The following is a 24611-nucleotide window of genomic DNA, read 5'->3' as shown; positions in this document are numbered from 1 at the left end:
CGGAGACAAAGTTAGGTCATGTCGACGCCTCGAAGGAGGAAACTGTTGTTACCCAGTTATCCTGTGAACTGTGATATAAAAGTTATAACAATGTGAAATGGAATTCATTTGGCACGTGATGTCAAGAAATCTGAGGTGACTATTATCTATATTGCACGTTTGCCATATTGCTTTGCCTAAATAGATGTGTATGAGTGCCTTGCCCAGTAACTGAGAATTGCTATATACTTATCTTTGTTTTAATTATTAAATCTAGCTTTAAACTTCAGAGATTGTTGTGTGATCCTTATAATAGTTATTTGTGGTATTAGCGGGAACCCCTGCCGTTCATACGGTACCAAACGTAACAGAATGCCAAGAATGAATGTAGAAATTTAAGTTCTCATTACTTCAAAGATTGATGGAATAATGCAAGTCATGTATAGTTTGGAGTCCTCGTAAACTTTTTCAATTCACTGTAGTTTCAGGCCACATTCAGCAATATTCCAGCCTTGTCACAGAGACACCAAGGATGGGAGCATGTTGGGAACAGAACCTGGATCTCTGGTGTGCATTGAACCACTGTCAGAACACTGTAGCTGGAGAGGGTGGAGATTCTATAATCCTCACAAAGTCAAAGAAGACTTACACATGTTGCCATTTTAAAGTAATTCAAAAGAACATTTATTCTCAAAATTATCTACAATATACAGAATATATAAAGTCTGTAAATGTAAATGTACACATAAAAATATCTAAATTACTCTATTGCTGTAAATTGTTAAATCCAATAGATCTTTGTTGCATGACAAAAGCGTAGGTAAGTATGCCACAACACAATCCCATGCCACAGGCATGATTCACAAGTTTACAATTAGTTCCTCACAACTATCACGATGGAAATCCTTTTGTGACCAAAGCGTAAACCACAGGGCTTTAGAATGCTAAGAAGGGTTGCGTCATTCTGGCACCAAAAATATAAATGACCTTCTTCTCCACAGCATGGGCCTGTGTTCTATTTCACTCCACAATCTATGCGCTGTGGCTGTTGAAAGTCAGTGTTCAACTTACAATGCCCACAGAAATATGATGATTGCTCTACAAGTGAGTAGGATTTACGCCACTTTTAGCAATATTCCATCCTAATTTGAGGAGAAATAGGCTTTACACATTATTTCCCAGTGGGGAATTGAAGTCAGATCTTTGTGAGTGACAAGCAATACTTCCACAATTCGGCTACCTCTCATTGCTTTGCTAAACATGGTCCTGGCCCAATATGTATCACTGTTCTTAAACATTGGTCAACAAACGAAACCAAACCTTTCACTTTCACAGGTATTTTGTTACTTGACCCGTAAATACATATCAATATGAAACTCAGCTTCTTAGTGCCGTGTGTATTAATACTTGTAATAATGAATTGCTGATGACAAGGTTTTATCAGTAATCTGGCAAGAAACAAATGGTTGTTTTTATTGCTTATAGGAATTTGGAGCACTGATATGAATACACTGATTAATGTCAACATATACCGTATTCGACGTAATAAGCACCCACGGCGATATTTGCTAATATATTTGCTAGTGAACAATCCCAGTTGGCACCCCTTACGATTGATCAATGTACACAAGACATTTTTTTGCGTATAATATGCCCTTAATCATGGGCAATTAAATTCTGGAAAAATATATCTGTCGTAGATAAACATTTCAGGCTGTCAGCATAAACCATGAATTTTATCTTTCAACTCTGGTTTTTTCACCAAAATAATATTCTAATAAGAGCCCCCTATTTCCAATTTTGAGAGAGCCCTGGGTACTTATTACGTCGAATACGGTATACTAATACAGAGAGGTGACACCAATCCCCCTAGGATTACCAATGATTTTAACATCATATTGATGAAGAGGCATACTATTTTAACAATTTGCTATAATTTGTATTGCTCTGTTTTGTCATGGGTATTTGGTTGTTACCACAGTAACAGCAAGTACAATAATTTCACAGCAAATAAACAGACGTATGTAAAATATAACACTGAAAACACGAAATATGATGGAAATCATTGTAAGAAAATTCCATAGTTGGAAGTTGATATATACATCAAACATTACACAGATCTTAGTCTCTAAATGCAACAAACCATTTATATATCACCGACTGAGTTTCTGTGTTTTGGCTTATTTTAAAGCTGATCAAATAATGCTAAAATTATGCACGTTTGTCACCCATAACAGACATACTCACTTAAGACGGGGGCATTGAACACAGCCGAGTCTGATGTAACCAGAGCATATGTTACAGAAGTCCAATGGGACAAGAATATTACCTTCTTTAATTATTTATAAAATTATGAGACAAAATTTATTCATGAATTATGCCATGATAAATAACTCTGGACACTTAACATTTCTGAAACCGGCATCGGTTTGCCACACAATATCACTTTCAAGAGTGAGTGAGTAAGGTTTTACGCTGCTTTTAGCAATATTCCAGCAATATCACAGCAGGGGACACCAGTAATGGGCTTCACACATTGTACCCATGTCGGGAATCGAACATGGGTCTTCGTGTGACAAGCGAATGATTTACCACAAGGCTACCCGACCACCCCTTCACATTCAAGAAAAATATACACCTGATTTACTTTGACCGTACTCATTACAAAGAGAGATGGGTTTTAAGGTGTTTTGGAGTGTGGACAGTGTGAACAGTATTTCAGTACTGTCTTGGTGAAACATCTTAACGTGGGAAGAACTTAAAGTTAAAGACCATTACCACTTTAGAGTACACGCCCATGGCACAGAAAGACCAAGAATTGTTATGAGGGGAATCAACCTTTTGAATACCCAACAAACAGATCCAGTCAACAACTGCTTCTTAAGAGTGCTGGGCGACACACACCCCCTTCATAACATCGAACACTTGACACAAATATATCAAATACCTCCAAAATCAAGATGTAAGTCAATTAATGTTCTCATTTAGTTTCAGTTCTTAGAACAGCTTACTGTTTTTACTTAGCCCTAATTTTATGTAGTGTTACCTAAATATTCTGAGAAACACACATATTAGGAGAGCCAATATTCAGAAGAACATGCACACAACACAATCTATAACTCTCAAAAGCTCAATTATTGTACCCAGTGAGATTAGATGAGCAGTGATGCCATTTTAGGGCTCTATAATGTTGATCAATCATTATAACGCATGAGAGCAGGGGACACCAGACATGGGCTTCACACATAGTAACCATGAGGGGATTTGAACCTGTGCATTCCACATGACCACTGGGCTATCCATCTGCTTTCAGTCAGTCAAAGATTGATCAATTACTCAATAAGTCCTAATCAATAAAAAGTCAATACATAATTGCCAGAAAAACACATCAACATGAAGAAAAATTGTGTTCTTATTTGAAATCAAATTGAAACTGGTCATTGTAATGATCAATTATTGATTGGTCAATTAATTGCTTTATTTAACCCGACGAAATGGTAACACATTTTCCCTCCATAATTCATACTGTAGACTAACCCTACGCTGGTGACCTCAATTTATAACCAGGCTATAAAATACCTTGGATCTGTAATTCATTGATGCATAAATGCTGAAGAAAAACATCATAAATACACAATATTAGAAACACCCTGTCTGTTACAAGAACATAAATATTTAATATGTAACATATTTTGCATACAAATATATAGGGGAAATATTGGATGTATTCTACATATACCCTATTCGACCTAATAAGCGCCCACGGCGATATTTGCTAATATATTGGCTCGTGAACAATCCCAACTAGCACCCTTTCCGATTGATCAATGTACACAATACTTATTTATATGCGTGTTATATGCACCCTTAATTATGGGCAATTAAATTCTGGAAAAATATCTCTCTCGTATATAAACATTTCAGGCTGTCAGCATAAACCACAAAATTTATCTTTCAACTCTGTTTTTTTTCGACAAAATAATATTCTAATAAGAGCCCCCTATTTCTAATTTTGAGAGCACCCTGGGCGCTTATTATGTCGAATACGGTAGGTAAAATCCATGCAGCATGCTCCAAAAATGTGCAGCATGATTATGTGGATAAAATAAATAAACACAGGCATCTAAACTACAATGTACCAATAGAGAAATGTACAACACAGCAATTTAAGTACCAGCAGGTTTTGATCATGTTAAGAAGTAAACTTTCATTATGACTTTTTATCATGTTTTAAATAGGGAATCATGTTGCATCAGGAGTGAGTTGGGTTAAACACCGCTTTTAACAGTATTCAAGTCATATCGTGGCGTGTCAGCTTAATGTGGGAGGAAAACCTGAAGTGATGCAGGTCTCAGATGTTTACTGCTTTTGTGAAATCCACGAGTACGCGTATGGTGCTGACAAACCTAGAAACATAAATGGAGCAAACCGGGAATCGAACCCGGTCTTAGGTTTCTGGCGAGCCCATTAGACACAACTCTGCACGAATTGCAGCCCGGCTGGGCCAGTTGGGCCCTCTGCAGCATCCTGAAACATCTGCAATCTGACATACTCTGACTATGTAAGTGTATGAGGCATTCAGCACAATGACCGACCGGATCAATTAAACTTGGTAACACAATTTTGTTTAGGTTTTCATGATTTTGAAAACAATTACATTACTTCTCAACTGTCTTCCCACGTATCCGACCAATCTGTACCTGACAGATTTCTTTTAATACAAATGACAGTTAAGAAAATGTTCTGTTTGGATCAGGTCTGACCATGATACACATAATTCCCATAAACTTGTCCTCCGAGCTTTCAACAAATGAAGCTATAATGACAACAGTAAAGGGCTTATGACAAAAATGTTTGTAGAATGATTACCAAAGTAACCATGGTAACTGTAAGCCATTGACAAAATATAGACACATATCACAAGTTGTAAGAACGGAGTCTAGAGCTGGGACACTGTTCCCTGTCCGAGTTAGCACTGTGGAGAGGCCAGGGCTGCTAGAGGATCTGGGGTAAGGGCCACTTCAGTCCGTTGCTGTTTTGGATACAAAAGATGACAGGGCTGATACCTCAGACGGTATCTGCGTCAGCTGCACCTCCTCCTCCTCCTGACTGCTGTTTACTGTGTCTGGAACAACAACAACATCATCATCAACAGAGGTGATGTGTGATTTATGATGGAGTTGTGCAGTAGTGAGCAAGACAAGCAATAGCTAGTTGAAACTTTTAAATCCTTGTTCTAAGAATACTGAAAATACATTGGTTAACACATTAACAAGAAGTACTCAAAAATAATATCCAAAATTCATTTGTGGAAATTTTTCAAAGTTAAATATCTATGCTACTTTTGTGTTCATTCCCATAGGGGAATTAAAATTAAAAAATACATAAACATACACAGTCAAAAGCTTGGTGTATAGTTGTGCTTATAGTTCTTGTAAACGACCACAACTAAATCCCCTCACGTGTCTTTTGTCATGGTAGACAGTTGGGTGGGAGCATTTAGACTGATGTGTCTACTCTTGATATCACCTACTTCATCATGATTGATATGTGGAGTAATTTTAACTGCTAGTCCACTATCCGACTTTTATACTGTCCAGTAAACATTTAACTTTGAGTGAGCATGGTTTTAAGCCGCTTTTAGCAATATTCCAGCATTATCACAGCGGGGAATACCATACAGGCTTCACATATTGGTCCGGTGTGGGGAATCGAATCCAGGTCTTCGGCGTGACCAGCGAAAGCTTAAACCACGAGGCTATCCCAACGCCCCTGAAAACTTTGAAACAACAGTCCATGATGTTAAGAAATCATAGGGTTTATCTATTCTACCTATCGAAAAGTACCGTAAGAGCATCAAACATACTATAGAAGAACTATTTTAGACCAAATTGAGTGAGTTGGGTTTATCGCCGCTTTTAACAGTATCCCAATTATATCGCGGCGTGTCAGCTCAATGTGGGAGGAAAGCCCTAAGTGATGCAGGTCTCAGACCTTTACCACTTCGGTGAAACCCACGAGCACAGGTATGGTGCTGACAAACCTAGGAACAAAATCAGGGCGAACCGGGATTCGAACCCACAATCATTGGATTCTGGCGTGCCCAAGGGACACAACTCTGCACAGCGAATCGCAGCGCCTTAGACGACTGGGCCACCTGTGCCCCACATAACCATGATAACAAGCCTGACAAGTGAAGCCTTCATAAAATATTTTCTCAATGCCAAAGTAATTATACTGTCGACTTCAAATACAGTATACAAGCCTTCCATCTATGGTTTTATCATCATGATCATGTCAACTACCTTGAATATATACCTCTTTATATACTTGTTACCACTGTATGTTTATAATGTTGCTTTCATTTCATCGAAAGTTTCTTTTGGTGTGCGACCTTTCAAATATAAAAACCTTATCACTGCTCTGTATTCTACTAGCTCCATTGTCACACCCTACTCGATCATAACACCTGTAAAAGTGGTAAGATTAATAGTTTGGTGCTGCAAATTCAGACATAACCCATAGAACCATGTATCATTACACATGTGAAATTTCAACCAAATATGATAACCCTAAGTGGTTTAGGGGAAATCTTTAAAGAACACCCCTTGTATATGACGGCAGTAAATAAATCGAGTCTGGACCAGACAATCCAGTGATTGACATCATGGGCATCAATCCACACAGTTGGTTGGTTGCTTGCTTGCTTAACCATGCTTAACCCTGCACTCAGCTTTATTCCAGTTATATGACGGTGGTCGGTAAATAATCAAGTCCGGACCAGACAATCCAGTGATTGACATCATGAGCATCAATCCACGCAATTGGGATCGATGACATGTATCAACCAAGTCAGCGAGCTTGACCACCCGATCCCATTAGTCGCCTCTTATGACAAGCATAGTCGCCTTTCACGGCAAGCATGGCCACGCAATTGGGATACGATGACATTCATTAACCAATTCACCGAGCCTGATCTTGTTATTCACCCCTTACGACAAGCATAGTCGCCTTTTACGGCAAGCATGGGTTGCTAAATGCCTATTCTACCCAGGATCTTCACGGTCACTGGAGGAAAAAGAGAGTATCATTTGCTTGGACACCCTCATGCACAATTTTGCAAATGTGCCATACACTATCAACATCAACATCAAACCAATTGCTCATACCAAAATGACCAGACAGTGTGTTACAAAAACTTTATAAATCTTGTTTATAGGATGTGAAGAACCTCTCATGTTTAGAATGACAAAGACAACAAACATTGGGAAATTTGTGCTCACGCAATGATGTCACCTGGCCTAGTGCGATCATGTAATGATATCTATTTTAACAACATTTATGCTGGTTCCAGGAACAGACAGCCTTGATTAATACAAGTAATAGGAACGTTAAGGAGTTCTCAAAACATAGGTAACTACCAAATAACCATGGTAACAGATAAGGGTTGGTCAGTCAGCATGTTAGATAAGGGGTACATTATAAGTTGTTCACCGGTGGACAATGAATTTATCTTACCGCACACCACTGGCGATGTCAACCGGCAGTCGATAGCCAGCCCAGCATTTGACAATAAAACTTCGCATTTCATCCTAAATAACTGTTCCAATAACTATTTCCATACATAAACATGATTTATCATATCTGTTTTCCTTGAAAAAAGTTGAATTTTTTTTGCAAATAAAGTTGAAATCGCCTCGATCCAGATTGTCAAGCCAGCTGACACGGTAAAACAATCAACATTCGTGAGTAGAGAGCCGGAAGTACTGGTAAGCATTTGCATATTTCACATGTCTTATAATAATCAAGCATCTAACAGTCAACTACGTATATTTATTTATATAATACATTGGAAGTGTGTAGAGACGGGTTTTTTGGTGTCACATGCAGACATCTGTAATCCATCGACAGGCAGTCACGCCTACAAGTGACTCTCTCTCAGGCCGTCTTTCACTGCTTGTTCGGAGAGCCGTCTCTCGTACGCGTAATGGGGCTGTGGGACGACTTGTTTACCAGTTGCGAGCAGTTTGAGGAAAGTAGATATGTTTCAACGCGCTGGCACATAGGTGTGCCCGAAAAAGTATATATATGTTGTTACACTACGACAAATAAGCTTTAAGAAAATACTGAAATTATGTTTCTGAAAAATATGCACATAGGAGAAAATCGCTGTCCAAAATCCCCAAATTTGACTCTTTTAATTTACTTTTCAATATTTTATGTTGTTCGATACCAAGCATTACTCATTTTTTCACAGAAATATTTTGTTTTCCAACAAATTTACTTCCACCTAAAAATATATTACCCACTGCAAAATCATTTTCCTAATACGTCATCAAAATACATTTCCTCCTTGTTGTAACCACGAAACTACGCGCTAAATAAATATCGTGCATATTAAACGCTTCATTCTGATTCAGACACATTTAGCACAACCAGATAACAAGACGGATGTTCCAATTGAACATTTTAGTCAGGCATCGGTTACCTCCCTTTATCGGCTTGTCGGCCAGTCACTTGTACGCGAGACGGTTCGCGCAGTTTCGAAGAAAGTAAACATGTTTCAACGCGATGGAAAATGGGTGTGCGTTGGTGTGCGTGAAAAAATTTATATATTTTGTAACTCTACGATGAATAAGCTTTTAGAAAATACTACGTGTTAGTTTCTAAAAAATATGTACATAGGAGAAAATCGCTGTCAAAAACAGAACATTTTGCTCGATTTTTGCACATTTTTCTCCCAGTTTGACCGTTTATTATTTTTCTTATGACATTTTTTTCATGTCATTCGATAACTAGTAGAATGATCATCAACTGTACTTAATTTTGTTTTATTATTTTCACAAATAACGCTATTAGAGACATTTTTGTGCAACATGCAGAAATCCATGGTCCACTGACAGACCGTCACGCATACGAGTGACCCCCTCTCAGGTGGTCACTTGTACGCGAGACGGGAGAGCCGTCTCGCGTACACGTTACGTTCTCTACTGATAATGACATGAATATAGTCAGCGATATAAGCCACTTGTCTGAAGCCAGAGTCTCACAAAATTTCTATCGTCTAATAAGTTGAGACTAATTTGAAAAAATTCTACAGAAAGGATGAAGGACAAGACAGTGCTTGTATGCAAAAAAGTGTTTGGCGCAGACTGCCAATATTTGCTACGCCTACCTTAAACGTTGTTCAGAATGTTCAAATAAATACATATAGTTCTCTGTAAACAGAGATAACCACATGATCAGTGTGGCTTGTCACAGACACACACATGAAACATTCAATTCCAAAAGGCAAAATACACATCTACAATTTTCGGTATCATGTTCCCTTAAAATCCATTGAATGTTTTTTTCAGTAATGTGAAAATCTTGTTTCCACTGAAAGACAGAAACTGCAAAAAATATAGCCACTCGGCTCTAAAGCAGAATTATTATGAAATATATTGAATAAAAAATGTTAGGGATCATGAAGAGTTTCAGGAATATTTCTATGAAATTGTGTGCTCTTCACTACAAAAGAAATTATTCAGAATCCCTTTTTAATCAGGATGAGTGAGTTCCGGCAATATTCAGACATATCAGAGCAGCCTGTAAACACGAGAGTCTGGACCAGGCAATGATCAATGTCTGTTTGTTCAAATGTTGTACTGCATTCAGCAATATTCCAGCTATATGATTGCAGCCTGTGAATAACGGACCAGACAGTCCAGTACCGGTAATTGATTTATTAACAACGACAGCGTGGGTTGCTAGGGATCTATTCTAACCCGGAATCCCCTCGGGCCAATGATCTATGTCACACTGACCATCCAGTCTCAATATTAGTCGGCCCCCAGCACAAGCATGAGGTACTATTCGACCTATTCTTACCCAGAGGCCAATCACGTCCCTGACCTCAAATGACCAATCATACAAGCTCTTAAGAATGTTGTGGGAAGCTGAAAACAAACACCATCTAATGTAACCAGCTGAAAGGTCATTCATCTATCTGCAGCCTGGTGTGACGGCACCACTTACCATCATCTGCGATAGTCTTGTGAGATGGGGCGTACATACACAGCAGGCCGATTACGTACACGTTCCACATTCCATATACACCTGGAGTAGAAAAATAATTTATTTGTTTCGTTCTTTTGTTGGTTTCGTTGCTTATTGCCACTCTAAGCAATATGACTGCAGTATGTAAATAATCGAGGGTTGAGTGTGTGAGTGAGTATGATTTTACGCCGCTTTTAGCAATATTCCAGCAATATCACGGCGGGGGACACCAGAAATGGGCTTCACACATTGTACCCATGTCGGGAATCGAACCCGGGTCTTCGGCATGATGAGCGAATGCTTTAACCACTAGGCTACCCTACTGCCCCCAGAAAACCCTTTAGTCCATCACTTTGCAATAATAGCATACCAACCATGAATGCCCCATAGAGGGTTGAACAGACAATCCACTGAATCCAGTGATTGACATCATGAGCATGAAGCCACACAATTGTGATACGATGACATATCAACCAAGTCCATGAACTACCTGATCCATTTAATCGCATCAAACGACAAGCATAGGTTGCTGAGGCACTTATCTCAGGGGACTCAGAGAATAACATGGGAGGCAAGATGGGGGATATTTGGGACATACCACGGTTCCTGATCAGCTCCTGGCAGAGCTAGGGGAGACAACTCTACAGAGCCAGTTACAGGACTTTTGGTACCTGGGTCGCCCCTTGTCATCACAAAATGCCAACAAGCATAAAATATGCACTCCAGTGCAATAACTGTTAGCTATTTTCAGACAGTTCTCATTTTTGACCCTGGTATGTCTTGTTTCCATCCACACACCAGTCCTCTATCTCCTGGCTAACAATAATCAACCCATCAGCGTCAGCTAGTGTTCAAGTAGGGAGTACAGTTTTGTGCCACTAAGCAATATTCCAGCAACTATCATTTGAAAAGATTTTAACACATTGTACCCACGTGGGCAATGAAAAAAAGGTCTCCAGGTGTTATTACCCTCGCTTTAACCATCAAGTTATCTTACTGCCCTCAGACTTTGTCATATGATATCACTATGCTTTACCTGTGAGGAAGGCGCTGGTGTACTCTAGGCTGATGTTCTCATCCCCCCATTTCCATGACCCCTCACTGACTTGGCTGATGATGAAGAAGATGACAGTGAGAGCGGCACACAAGAGGGTTATCAGCATCAGGAACTTGAAGCGGTAGATCAGGCCCTGAAAATATACCACTCATGACACAGATGTGCAACTCTGACTTTCACACTTATTGACTGGGCATAGCGACATGCATGTAAGTGTGTGTTTGTGTGGCTGCTTGTACTAGTCTGGACTGATGCCAATTTATAGTGCTAGATCACTGAGATAACATGCCGCAGTTTAACATGAATACCCCACTCAGACACCGTATACTGACTCCGAGCCGACCAGTCCTTGTTTTAGCCCCTCTTTAGCGCCAGACAGGGTAACAACAAGTACCATCTTTTAACGTCTTTTGGTATGACGCGGCCAGGGATCGAACCTCGGACCTTCCGCTCTCCGGGCGGACGCTCTACCACACGACCACGGAGGCGGTCGGTCTGTGTAGCAACAAGTCAATATTAAAATCAAAGATAGTTTCTGCAGCTTGCATAATGAATTCCCTTGTCTTATGTATTTGGTTTAATATATTTCTGTATAACCATGATCAATAAAACATTGGGAAAACTTTCCATAAGAATACAGGCACCACACGGTAGCAGTATATAGCCTTTCATAGCCTTGAGGATCAGTGGGTAGAAATTACCCCTGAACTATGTAATAATCAAGTGGCCATTGCAATTATGGTTAAAGATTGGGTATTACAGTAGTGTAATACTAAGATCACTGGAGAGAGTGAGATGGGTTTAACCAAGCTTTTAAAAATATTCCAGTATTTTCAAAGCATGACAGTTTAATGTGGGAGGAAAGCCCAAAGTGATATAGGTCTCATACGTTTAATACTTTGGTGAAAAACATATAAGCACAGGTATGGTGCTGACAAACCTAAAAACATAATCCGGGAGAACGGGTATTCGAACCCATGACAATAGGTTTTTGGACTGGAAAGAGAAAGCAACTCTGCAAGAGAATTGCTGGGCCTAAGATGCCTGTGACTCTTAAGATCAGTGAATGGCTCCCTCATGAAAATGCAGTCTAGAAATTTTTTGACAGGCTCTTTATGTGGAAAATTTCAAATATTCCAGAGGTACACCCACACTTGCCCATACGGCACAATGTTAAAATGTCCCATTGTACTTGAAAATGTGGGCCTTTTTTCAAACTTAGGGGCTAAAAGCACAAGGCCCCACCCTAGAATTATCCCAGTGCACTAATGCCATACCGTGTAGAACTTGCGTCGCAGGCTGCTCATGTGGGGGAGGGACACCTTCTTGGCACTGATGTTCCTGAAGACCTTGAAGATCATGTAGCAGAGGAAGATAAAATACAGGCATGCTGAGATGCCTGCAAGGATAATGAAGGTCAAGGCCAGGTTTGTGCCGACCTTCGTCGTCCAGATACTGAAGAAGGGGTTTGTCAGCTGGACACCTCTGTAAATAATCAAAGTCATCTTTGGCTGATTGTTTATCACGGATTCATCATTAAACATTCATCCCCACACTTCCACAATACACAATACTCCTGTTCCCTGTCTTATTCTGGGAATGAGCAATTGCAAATGAATGAAATTTATTTAATTAGCAAAACTAAAATTATAAAAAATCGGCAGTGATTTATAAGTATTTGAGTGTAATTCTACTCTCGCGTAACCCACTGCATTTAACTTCTTAAATTCTATCCTAACTACAGAACTCTATTAAAAGTATTAATAAAAGATTGATAAAACACAACAACATATAGTGGCATTATCATCGAATATCCCTACGTGTAAACTGCATGTGCACTAACCTAATTCCAGTATGACCAGACCCCTAGCAACATGCTTGCCGCAGGCCTGCTAAACGTCAATTAGCTTCTCGTATACATAAAGAAGTAAACCATGACCTCAAGACATGTACGAGGGAAGGCTGAGTGGGTCGCACCCAGAGAAGACTTATCATCAATTACCTATAAATCACTGCTGATTGTTATATAATTTTCGCATAATTCTTCTCTGGGGCGACTCATTGCATAATCCCCTGACTCCCATTAAATCTTCTCTGATCAAGCTGATGGAGGGGGGACATGTCCAAGCTAGAGGATCAGTAACTTTGATGAGTCATAAGATGTCCTTTGTTATCATGAGTGAACCACGACCCAGTTAGGATCATATAGCTTTAAGCATCGCTTAGTTAACATGATGTCCTTATTGAGAAAAAGCAAACCATGGAATCACACCTCGAAGCCAATATTAATATTGTGTTTGCAACTACCAGCAAAATGCCTTGATGTTGCAATCAAGAATGGAGAGCAGCCATGCCACCCATTGAATCCGCAGATTCGGGTGAGTGAAACAGCCATGTATAGCGAGCATACGACCTTATCATCCCTGAAAGTATGACCCATATGAACCCTGAACATATGACCTTTTGAACCCTGAACATATGACCTTATGAACCCTGAACATATGACCTTATGAACCCTGAACATATGACCTTTTGAACCCTGAACAATGACCTTTTGAACCCTGAACATATGACCTTATGAACCCTGAACATATGACCTTATGAACCTGTAGGTATGACACATATGAACCCTGAAACCTATAGTCTGAACTGCCACCACTGATGACCTACCTCTCACACATCTCGAAGACAAACAGACAGACACATCCAAAGATGATTGCGGCGAGATGTTTCCAGTACACACTGAGCTTGTTCCTCTCCAACTGGTCCATCATGTGTTCCCCTGCGAAGATCACCCAGAAGGACAGCAGCATCGCATAGAACGCCCCCTGGCGGATGTCTCCCACCAGCAGCATGTACGGCATGTTGAAGTTCAAGGTCAGCCACTCAATCGGCAGGTTCATGATAGACAAGATTATTCCCAGAGAGAAAAGAGTCCTGAAATAAACAGGTTGTAATATATGATTACTGCAAAAGAGAATGACATTTCTAAGTGCAGTTCGGAAGGTTACCAGTTGGGTACATCTTCGAGGATACCATCACATTTTTATCAAAAATGTCAAGGCATCCTATTTTTTAATTGACTTATGGATCCACCACCCCAAAAAATCAGAAATGTAAAAAACGAATTACAATTCCATTACCTCTACTAATGCCAAGCCAGATAATCACTAATGAATATGTATATGTGACAAGCCATACAGCTGTTAATGGTAACCCATTCTTTACAATACAATGACAGATTGACAGATGCCAGTCTATACTGGATCCACTGTTGGTTTGCACAAGGAAATCCTCCACTTTGTGTCAAACACAGGAGTCCCAGTCCCAGTCAATTGAGTGAGTGAGTTGGGTTTAACGCTGCTTTTAACAGTATTCCAGTTATATCACGGCGTGTCAGCTTGATGTGGGAGGAAAGCCCAAATTGATGCAGACCACGAGCACGGGTATGGTGCTGACAAACCTAGAAACATAATCGGGGCGAACCGGGATTCGAACCCACAATCATAGGTTTCTGGCGTGCATATGGGACGCAACTCTGCACAGCGAATCGCGGTGCCTTAGACGACTGGGCCCCCATGCACCCCAGTCCCAGTCAAACACAAACCTTTCCAGCAGGTTGGGGAGACGACTGAGTTTCTGTATTCTGTTCCAGAACCAGACCAGAACAGCTAGGAGGACAGGGAAGACAGTAGTCTTCATGGAGAACCACACCTTGGTGAAACCACCATTCTGGTGGATAGCCTGAAACCATCAAACAATCCAACCTGACTACAGGTGCAAATCCATGGCATTATGCACATTACAAGACTTTAGTGGACTATTTATTATTATTATATATTAACATATGATTAAATTTCATATATGAATTTTTAAATTAACTTCTTACTCTCGCAGAGATCATCTTCCCAAGGCAAGCGTGTCCACTAGCCTATATTAACATGATTAAAGCCTAGTTTCTACCATTGCCACATCAAGGCCACTTTTCTTGGCTCGACCCTGGCGCCACCTTGCGTAGATCACAAGTTGTGCCCCTTGTAATGAAACGCTATATCCAATCAGATCACTGTTAATGATCTCGTATAGATTCATAAAGATGGCAAATACCATAGGCGACCTAGTCGATCAGATAACGAAAACATTCGCGAATTTCATCCCTGACACGAAAACATAGGCAATCATTTAAAAGATGAAAAAGGCATATCCGTTTCAACAAAGACACATTCCAGCGGTAAATCACTTTCATACGAAGGTGTACAGTCACGGATGTTGATTTTGTGAAACGTTCTCTGATTGGACTGTTAATATGTGTGATAGTCCAATCATATTTAGCACAGGAAAGTGGGCTTGATGTGGCAAGGGTGGAAACAAGACTTTGCTTAAAAAGGCCAGTGGACGCTCTTGCCTCGGGAAAATGTGCCTGGAGGAAGTGAGTGAGGGAGTGAGTTGGGTTTAATGCTGCTTTTAACAGTATTACAGTTATATCGCGGCGTGTCAGCTTAATGTGGGAGGAAAGCCCGAAGTGATGCAGGTCTCAGACCTTTACCACTTCGGTGAAACCCACGAGCACGGGTATGGTGCTGACAAACCTAGAAACATAATTGGGGCGAACCGGAATTCGAACCCACAATCATAGGTTTCTGGCGTGCCCAAGGGACGCAACTTTGCACAGCGAATTGCGGCGCCTTAGACGACTGGGCCACCCGTGCCCCCGTCTGGAGGAAGAAGTCCCAGTGTCAACATGCATGATGCTGACGCAGAACATGATGAAAAGCAAACAGCGTGATCAACGGTCCAAGAGCTCTCACCACAACATGGATATCTTCTATCTCGCCAATTCCAAGGTTAATGCCTCGGGACTCCAGCACCGGGATTCGGATGTTGACCAGGTAGTAGTCATAGTGCACACTTCCCAGCTCGAAGAAGGGCAAGAGATTACAGTGGTAATGTGCTCCTTCTTCTTTCTGGAAAATTCAACAGGAAATAATAAACAATTTACCCAATTTATTTGTGGGAGCAGACTAAGTATTCCCAATTTTCAAATAAATATAAATCTTGATGCCTAGAGGTGAGGTGAGGTGAGGTGAGGTGAGGTGAGGTGAGGTGAGGTGAGGTGAGGTGAGGTGAGGTGGGGTTTAATGTCGCATCCAAGATTTTTGCACTTATATAGGGATGCTCTACCTTGATGCCTAGAACAGGTAGAAGACCTAAGCGAGTGAGTATGGTTTTACACCGCTTTAAGCAATATACCAGCAATATCACAGCAGGGAACATCAGAAATGGGCTTCACACATTGTACCCATGTCGGGAATCAAACCCGGGTCTTCGGTGTGACAAGCAAACGTTTTAACCACTAGGCTACCCTACTGCCCCCAGAAAACCCTTTAGTCCATCACTTTGCAATAATAGCATACCAACCATGAATGCCAAATGGTATAGCTCAGATCATCCTCTATATCTCAAGCCTCGCATTTTGGTAAACCTACACTGACCCCTGGATCATTCCCATGGTTCTCGGGATCTCAAATCACCTGCCAGGGATTATCCTGGAAATTTTTACCAATGAGAGAAAATCTCCCCAGTCCAAAAGCAATGAGATTTTTTGGAGTGTAATGAGAATTTGCTAATTATCAGGGCTATTTTGTCTTCAAACAGTGGAAACTGTAACAAACATTATATTTGGGATTCACTGTGGAAACTATTTGATATTCGCCGTTTGTGGTTGTTTGTTTGTTGTTTAGCGCCGCACTAAGCAGTATTCCAGCTATATGAAGACGTCTGTAAATAATCGACTCTGGGCAAGACAATCCAGTGATTGACATCATGAGCATCGATCCACAGGCAATTGGGATACAATGACATGAATCAACCAAGTCAGCGAGCCTGACCACCCGATCCCATTAGTTGCCTCTAACGACAAGCATAGTTGCCTTTTACGGCAAGCATGGGTTGCTGAAGACCTATTCTAACCCGGATCTTCACGATTCTCGTTATTTGTGACTCGGATAATGATGCAATGAATGTTACTAGGTTACATTGATATATCCTCGCACATTCTATATTCAAACACTTCATCATTCCAGTTCAAAGTGTATATTATTGGATAATGAGCACTGTCAACTGAAATAAAATGAATTGTTTGATAGGCATTACTTAGAAATTGACAGATGACAAGGTAGACACAATTCTATGAATAACAACTTCTTTAATACTGTAAACTGTTAGCTTTAGGAAGTGAGAACAATAAAAGATACCTTGAAATAAAATACTTATTTCATTAATATTTCTGTAAACTGTTAGCTTTAGGAAGTGAGAACAATAAAAGATCCTTGGGCAGATGTGTTTACCATGATCAGCTGGTAATTTCTTTAGATCTAAGAATATACCATTTAAAGGTAACACTAACCATGCTAACTAGACCATTTAAAGGTCGAACACTGTTTTGAACAGTATTTCAGTAACTACTCTACTACATTTGTGTACTATGTAGCAGCATAATGTAGGAGAAAGTTTCAAATGGATTCGGGTCATGGACATTCACCAGTAAGGTGCTGACAAGGATCACAACCAGGGTGACTTACTTCATGTTCTTCAAGATGACATTCAAGATGGCGGTCCTCGGTGGCCCTTGCAAGTTCCTTCCAGTCATCTTCGTCTTTGTCACGGTATGCGATGCTGGCCAACATCCGCAGCACGGGGTCAGGGCCTGCAGATAGCAGATCAATTCAATTATACAAGCGCTGGCTTGTCCTTGAGATTTCTAGACATTCGAATTTGCGCTCGCAACTTGATGAAATCATATATTGGACAATGTTATTGTTGAGAGGAGTGTCTAGTGAGCCTAGTGAGTTGTTTATCATACAATAAAACACAGAATAATCCTTGACACGCGAGTGGATTATTCTCCCTGCACTGTTTTATTGTACGATAAATGACCAAGAGTCATGTAATTCTTATATGAGACATCAACATTATGTAGAGCCTTCCACTCGTTTATTTCTTAAATATGCCACGTTCCACCTGTTACTATGGTTACCATCACTTGTTTGGGAAACCTGTTCATGTGAGGTCCCCAGCTTACTCTTTTGTAGAACATACAGGCTGGTGTAACTGTGATGTGGGGATGGTTGGATGGGAGTTTCGCATGGTCCATCCTCAATCAACAACGCCCCTATTTTCAATGAGGATATCATCACTGTTTATCATACATGTACACTTCTTAAACCTAAAGATCAAGAAAATGAAGGCTGATAAGCATCATGATCAGGAACCTTATCCATTATTACTACCCTCTGCCCATAACCATGATAGTGAGTGAGTGAGTTGGGTTTAACGCTGCTTTTAACAGTATTCCAGTCATATTGTGGAGTGTCAGCTAAATGTGGGAGGAAAGCCCAAGGTAATGCAGGTCTCAGACGTTTATCACTTCGGCGAAACCCACCAACACGTGTATGGTGCTGACAAACCTAGAAACATAATCGGGGCTAACCGGGATTCGAACCCACAATCATAGGATTCTGGCGTGCCCAAGGGACACTACTCTGCACAGCAAATTGCGTCGCCTTAGATGACTGGGCCACCCGTGCCCCACATAACCATGATAACAAGCATGACAAGTGAAGCCTTCATAAAATATTTTCTCAATGCCAAAGTAATTATACTGTCGACTTCAAATACAGTATACAAGCCTTCCATCTATGGTTTTATCATCATGATCATGTCAACTACCTTGAATATATACCTCTTTATATACTTGTTACCATGTACACTGTATGTTTATAATGTACACGCTTAAAATGCACTGTGTTTTTGGTCCCGGCCATATGCAGTATATATTTTATCATATAAAATTGGTGGATATATAGAACATGCTAATAACGAAATAACGGATATAGCAAACTCACTTTGTGGTCGTGTTTGTACTCTGTCAACCAGAGCTCCAGATAAGCTTTTGGTGTTGTGGGTATTTTACCCATGCATGTTAAAATCATTGGGTATAAGTTATTCTATCTGGGTATTCAAATTTCTGTTACCCACTAGTTTTTACACATGTGTGTATTTAAGTTAAATATTTAAAAACACTATTCATCTAGTCCCTGCAAACTGGTGTCGTGTGGGTTCGAGGGCTTTATAGGACTAAAAAATACCACGATACTTCCACAAGAAAGTGTGATAGCAAATGATCATGATGTAACTGTGGAGTTTGGCAAGGTTGACGGAATGCCCGTTTATAATTTCAAAACAAGTTGCTGATTTGCTAATAAAATACGCAGGGTTACTTCACAATATTTTGATGATACACACAAGTTTTATTTTTGTAGCGTATCTGTAATGTTCGTTGCGTATTTGATACCCTTGGATTTTATTTTACTGCATATTTCTGCATATCTGATGCGTATTTTACGCAGATACGCAGCTTATCTGGAGCTCTGGTAGACGATAATGTTTAGGTTTTAATAACTAACTGTTAATCCTTGAGCTGAGCTGCTCACGTGTTACAAATCTGCCTATCAAAACACCCGCAGACACGCGGCTGTTCAAAGCCGCAATAAACAATTGACGGCAATTGATTCACTGACACCTTGTCCTCAAAATACACCCACAACACAACAACTAGAGTGGGGAAATTAAATAGCGATAAACATGATAAACTTGCCTTGGCAGACACAACTCGAAATGCTTATAACGAACTATGGATATAACGAACTAAAAATAGTGGTCCCTTTGAGTTTGTTACCATGGTTACTGTACTTTGAAATGGAATAAAACTGAGTAAAAACAAGCATAAGATACTCACAACCCCTGCCATGGGTGCTTTCTGTATTAGATTCAGCTAATGTATTCATTAACGGCAGACAAATTAAAACACCAGTATATCCATATAAGGAGAAGGTACTGTTTGGTTCATTGACGTGTGTATATGCAAACATTCATACAAAAATATAGGATTGTTTCTTAATTGCAACCCAGATGAAACATCACCCAAAAATGCACCAAGTCATGAAAAACGAAAAAATGAAAAACATCAAATGCCCCGATTGGCAAAAGACACTAATTCATCCCCAGGTCATCTTCCCTAGGCAAGGGAGTTAACTGACTATAAAAGTCCAGTTTCCACCCTTGCCGAACTAAGCTGGTATTATGGAGTAACATTTTGGCTGGGCTAACGAGTCTATGCATAGTCCAATCAATTTGCACAACGAAATCGAAATCCGTTTCCTAAACCGTGGTGCTGATTTCGTATTTCGATTTTGATCGATTGCAGGATTTGCAAAGCATATACACCGCCAACTCGTTGTCAACGGATATTTTCCGAATCATTTCATGATTTTAATCAAGGTGCTCACGTGATTTGATGCAAGACCCGTTTTATCACAATTTAGATCTTGATTATCGATCAGGTCATCTTGACTGGACGTTGCCATTTTGTTTGAATCAAATGTAAGTGATACGAGAGGTGGAATCTGGTTGGTCCATAGGAGAGGCTTAGAAGGGACATAACTTGTAATAAACACTGGTGGCGCTACAGGAATTCCAGCCTGGGTGGAAACTGGTCTTTTAAAGTCTGTTAACTCGCGAAGATGTCCCCAGGTTTGTACACATACAAGTTATAACCCGGATAAGAGCGCTCCCCAGAATGTGTACTGAGTCCAACTTGTTTCCATGGAAACCAGAAAAACTAAAAATGTTAGAAATCTCTTAGTGGCAAAAGACACCAGTTCAGTGCCCAAACAATATGTGTGCAAAGTTTGGTAAGAAATAGTGAATGGCTTCTGAGTTTTTTCAGATGACGTATTGACGGCACCCATTTCTATATCCCCCTACTATTCAAGACGGGGGATAATAAAGACAAAAAAATAAGGTATGAAACAAAACTTCAACGGGGTCAGATTAGGATCATGACATGCTTCACTACATACTTTATTACTTACCTATAGGGTTCTTAGAACTGTAGCCAATGTCAATTTGTATGACTGCTATGAGGTTCTGAAACCACCTGGACATGTCGAGCTGTTTTCCACCGCGGGGCAGCGGTAGCCATTGGGCAAACACTATCTGGTTGGCCTCGACTCTTTTTTTCTGGATTATATCATCCTTCAAGTTACTGACTTGATAACATTCATCTCTTGACTTGCTTGAACGAGGGTTGAACCAACTGGAGGCATTGAAGGCCTTCTTAGAGTCAATACACTTCACAGTCAGTGCACTGATGACATTGGATGGTGATGGCGCTGCAATAAAAAGAAAGTGCTGAATAAACTTTGTCAATTCAATGTTGATGTTTAAGCATTAACCCTCTAATCTAAGGACCTGTGTGTATTACATAATTTATGAAAAGTTTGATTATGCTTATATGATTGTTAGTTTCTTTGGTGTTTAACGCCACATTCAGCAATATTCCAGCTATATGATGGCGGTCTGTAAATAATCGAGTCTGGACCAGACAATCCAGTGCTTGACATCATGAGCATCTATCCACGCAATTGGGATACAATGAATGCATCAACCAAGTCAGCGAGTCTGACCACCCGATCCCGTTAGTTGCCTCTTACGACAAGCATAGTCGCCTTTTACGGCAAGCATGGGTTTCTGAAGACCTATTCTAACCAGCATCTTCACTGGTCAAGTTTATATGTTATAAGAAGGAAACACAAATAATAAAACTTAAATAATGCTAATCCTTTGATTTCTATTACTATATGAATTGCTTCATTTAACATGTTCAAAAGGACAAATTCACTAAACATGCAAAAAATTGAAACGATAAATACAAGCTTGATGTGATGCAGCTTGAAGTGATGCGGATCTTAGATGTCTACCATTGTCTACCACTTTGGTGAAACCCATTAGCACCAGTAACATGAGAAAAATCACATCTGAACATATGACTTGACCAGTAACATTCCCACAGCCAAATCTCCTGGCCTCACTCTGCTCAAATATCCAGAATTTCTACTTTGGATCAATAATATCAAGATAATGCAATGTTATCAATCTGTCATTTTGAATCCATGGATTCATTTATCCAGGAATCAATCAGGTTATTTCTACAACTATGAATCGAAGTTAACAAGGTCAAAGGAAATCATTTTTCTACAAGTTTCTGAAACAAAATTTACTTGCCATCATCATTCCTAAAAAGATATAACGATGTTTTTTTTCACAACTTTACACATTTCTGTTTTAGAGATATCTGTCTGAGTTTGTGTATGCTTCCATTGTAAACACACGACCAAGGTCACAAAACTGAATTCTGGGTAAACCAACAAGGCTGACCCATAGTATTGGAGAAAATCTGTTTGCAAAAATCTCTGAATTGGTCAAAATTATTAAGAAAAAAACCCATCAAACCTTTTTCTTGAAAACTGTATATTAAATGAGTCTAACTAGGAGTGTTTGATTTACAACACTGAATATTTTGGCCATTGTGAAGGGTTGACAGAGGTGCCAATATATAATTGAAGTGGGGGATGTATTAAACATGCCAAGTATAGGTGAACGACCTGCAATATATCATGATATATGCAGCTATTAATATTAGGTAGCTGTTTGTCAGTTGTTTAACGCCACACTCAGCAATATTCCAGATATATGATGGGACTGTAAATAATCCAGCCTCTTTAGACAAGGATGAGTTGCTGAAGACCAATTCTTACCTGTATGTTCATGAATAGCAGTGGCTTCAAACAGAGACCATATACCAATATCAGTATATCATGTATATTACCAAATTGATAACATAGCTTTACATAGGTCACAGGCAGGACTTTTTGACATTTGAACAGAGACTGAGAAATTTGGCTCTATTGAAATTACTGGTAAAGTTGAAGATTAAAATGTCATTCAGAAGGGAAACCAAGAGGAATCAGGTATTTCTATAGATATAGAATAGATATTTATTACATAATTCAAGGACATATTGAACATGTTATATGAAAATTATTTTGATATGTTCAGTAAATGTAAAGAGATCTGAAGTTTCATTGAGGATGGAGGTAGGGGTGGAAGGGTAACTCAGGTACCCGGGTCGCGTGGGTTCTGCGTGGTTAGTCAGGTGATATATTGTTTATGGACAAAAATTATCGGGAATGCTCTGGAATTTACAAGTCACTAATGTTCGCATTTCTTTCTGACTATGCACCCATTCCTTCTGAATTTTCAAATGGTTGAATACCATACCAAAAATTCTACATTATCCCTTGACGACAATGATGTCTGCTAATTTTATACTGGACATAGGCCAATCACTTTGCATATTGAACTGAGCTAACAGAAGAAATATTGTACAATAGTTAAATCCCAGAGGCCTAACCCAGCCTAACCCTAATCAGCTGTTGATCTGGGATTTTGTTTTTCTGTTTGTTGGTTAACACTGGCAAATTGTAAATAATCATGTCTGGACAAGACAATCCAGTGATCACAAATCATGAGCATTGATCTATGGAATTGGGATTTGATGACATGCATTAGGGAAGGAAGCAGGGAAGAGGCTGGTCAAAATATTAATTCTGATTTAGAACGTCTGTATAATTCTCGAGTCACATCCCATAACAACATGACTGCCTACAGTTACCCTAGTCTGTTTCACAGTCCCTGAAACATTATATTCCCTTCCGCCCAGCCCTTACTGTTATGCTATAAATGATATACATGAAGCAAGTCTAGAATTCCAGCAGGTACAGGTAGCATATCTCCCATCTCACTGGGGCTCCGCAATTTAAATGGATAAATAAAGTTGCTTAGGCTCATTGTCGTATCAAAATCATTTTCAGCGCTAGTATTTTACTGCCTAAGTGTCCCGATCAGTCTCAACATCCACATGATCAACCCTGTCACCCAGTTTGTACGATTCCTTGGACAAAGACTGTACTGGGTGAACCTGCGTCCAACAGCCATGAGTGCCTGTCTGCTAGTGAGGATTGCAAATCAAAACAACCTCGCAAAAAGATAAACAAAAGCACACTGCAGTAACGTGCTCATCAGTCACAGTCTCACCTATGATTCCTCCGATCAGGAAAAAACCCACAAGGACCAACAAAAGCGACACTCCAAGTATCGAAAGTTTTCTATTGCTCAAGTTTTCTAAGACCACCCCGGCCATTTTGACAATAACTTTCTGAATAATGTGTCAATCGGCAATCCTCCAAACCCTTTGATGTGCGCGCCATCTATTGCCCGTCTGGAAACTAAGGGAGATAACTTTATTGTCTGGCATTTATTAGGTTACCACTAGACACGACGTAAAACAAGAAAGTTGTTATATATAAATTGTGTCTATGCATCTTTTCACAAAATAACGTTTTGCTGAGTCTCAATACAGTTAGTTCTGTCAGTTATTACATTTTATCACACTATGGATGCTGCGATTTCTAGCCAAATGTTTTTCTCAAATACCTTTTCATACAGTAAATTATTATGAACACGAAGGAATTAGTCCTCCCTTATTTATGTAATTCACTCAAAATATAAATGATATGTACCATTCTGTCTGCAGCTGCAATAAATATAATCCACACAAAACATTCTCCAAATCACC

At 39.8% G+C, this 24611-nt stretch overlaps 1 protein-coding gene across 1 annotated transcript; it reads right to left on the bottom strand.

Annotated features, from left to right (window-relative positions):
• Positions 1–641: 641 nt before the first annotated feature.
• Positions 642–24240, bottom strand: LOC139478503 (protein wntless homolog). The gene is made up of 10 exons (XM_071260993.1): positions 24071–24240; positions 21007–21306; positions 17656–17780; positions 15883–16038; positions 14682–14818; positions 13745–14011; positions 12352–12559; positions 11054–11207; positions 9997–10077; positions 642–5104 (listed from the first exon to the last, which is right to left on the bottom strand). The coding sequence occupies exons 1-10, from the start codon at positions 24174–24176 to the stop codon at positions 5001–5003; spliced, it is 1638 nt and encodes a 545-aa protein (XP_071117094.1). The 5' UTR covers positions 24177–24240; the 3' UTR covers positions 642–5000.
• Positions 24241–24611: the final 371 nt, after the last annotated feature.

Source organism: Haliotis cracherodii, unplaced genomic scaffold (assembly GCF_022045235.1).
Source record: "Haliotis cracherodii isolate W230 unplaced genomic scaffold, xgHalCrac1.p SCAF_4, whole genome shotgun sequence".
Classification (NCBI taxonomy): Eukaryota; Metazoa; Mollusca; class Gastropoda; order Lepetellida; family Haliotidae; genus Haliotis; species Haliotis cracherodii.
This window is presented reverse-complemented; position numbering and strand designations above follow the sequence as displayed.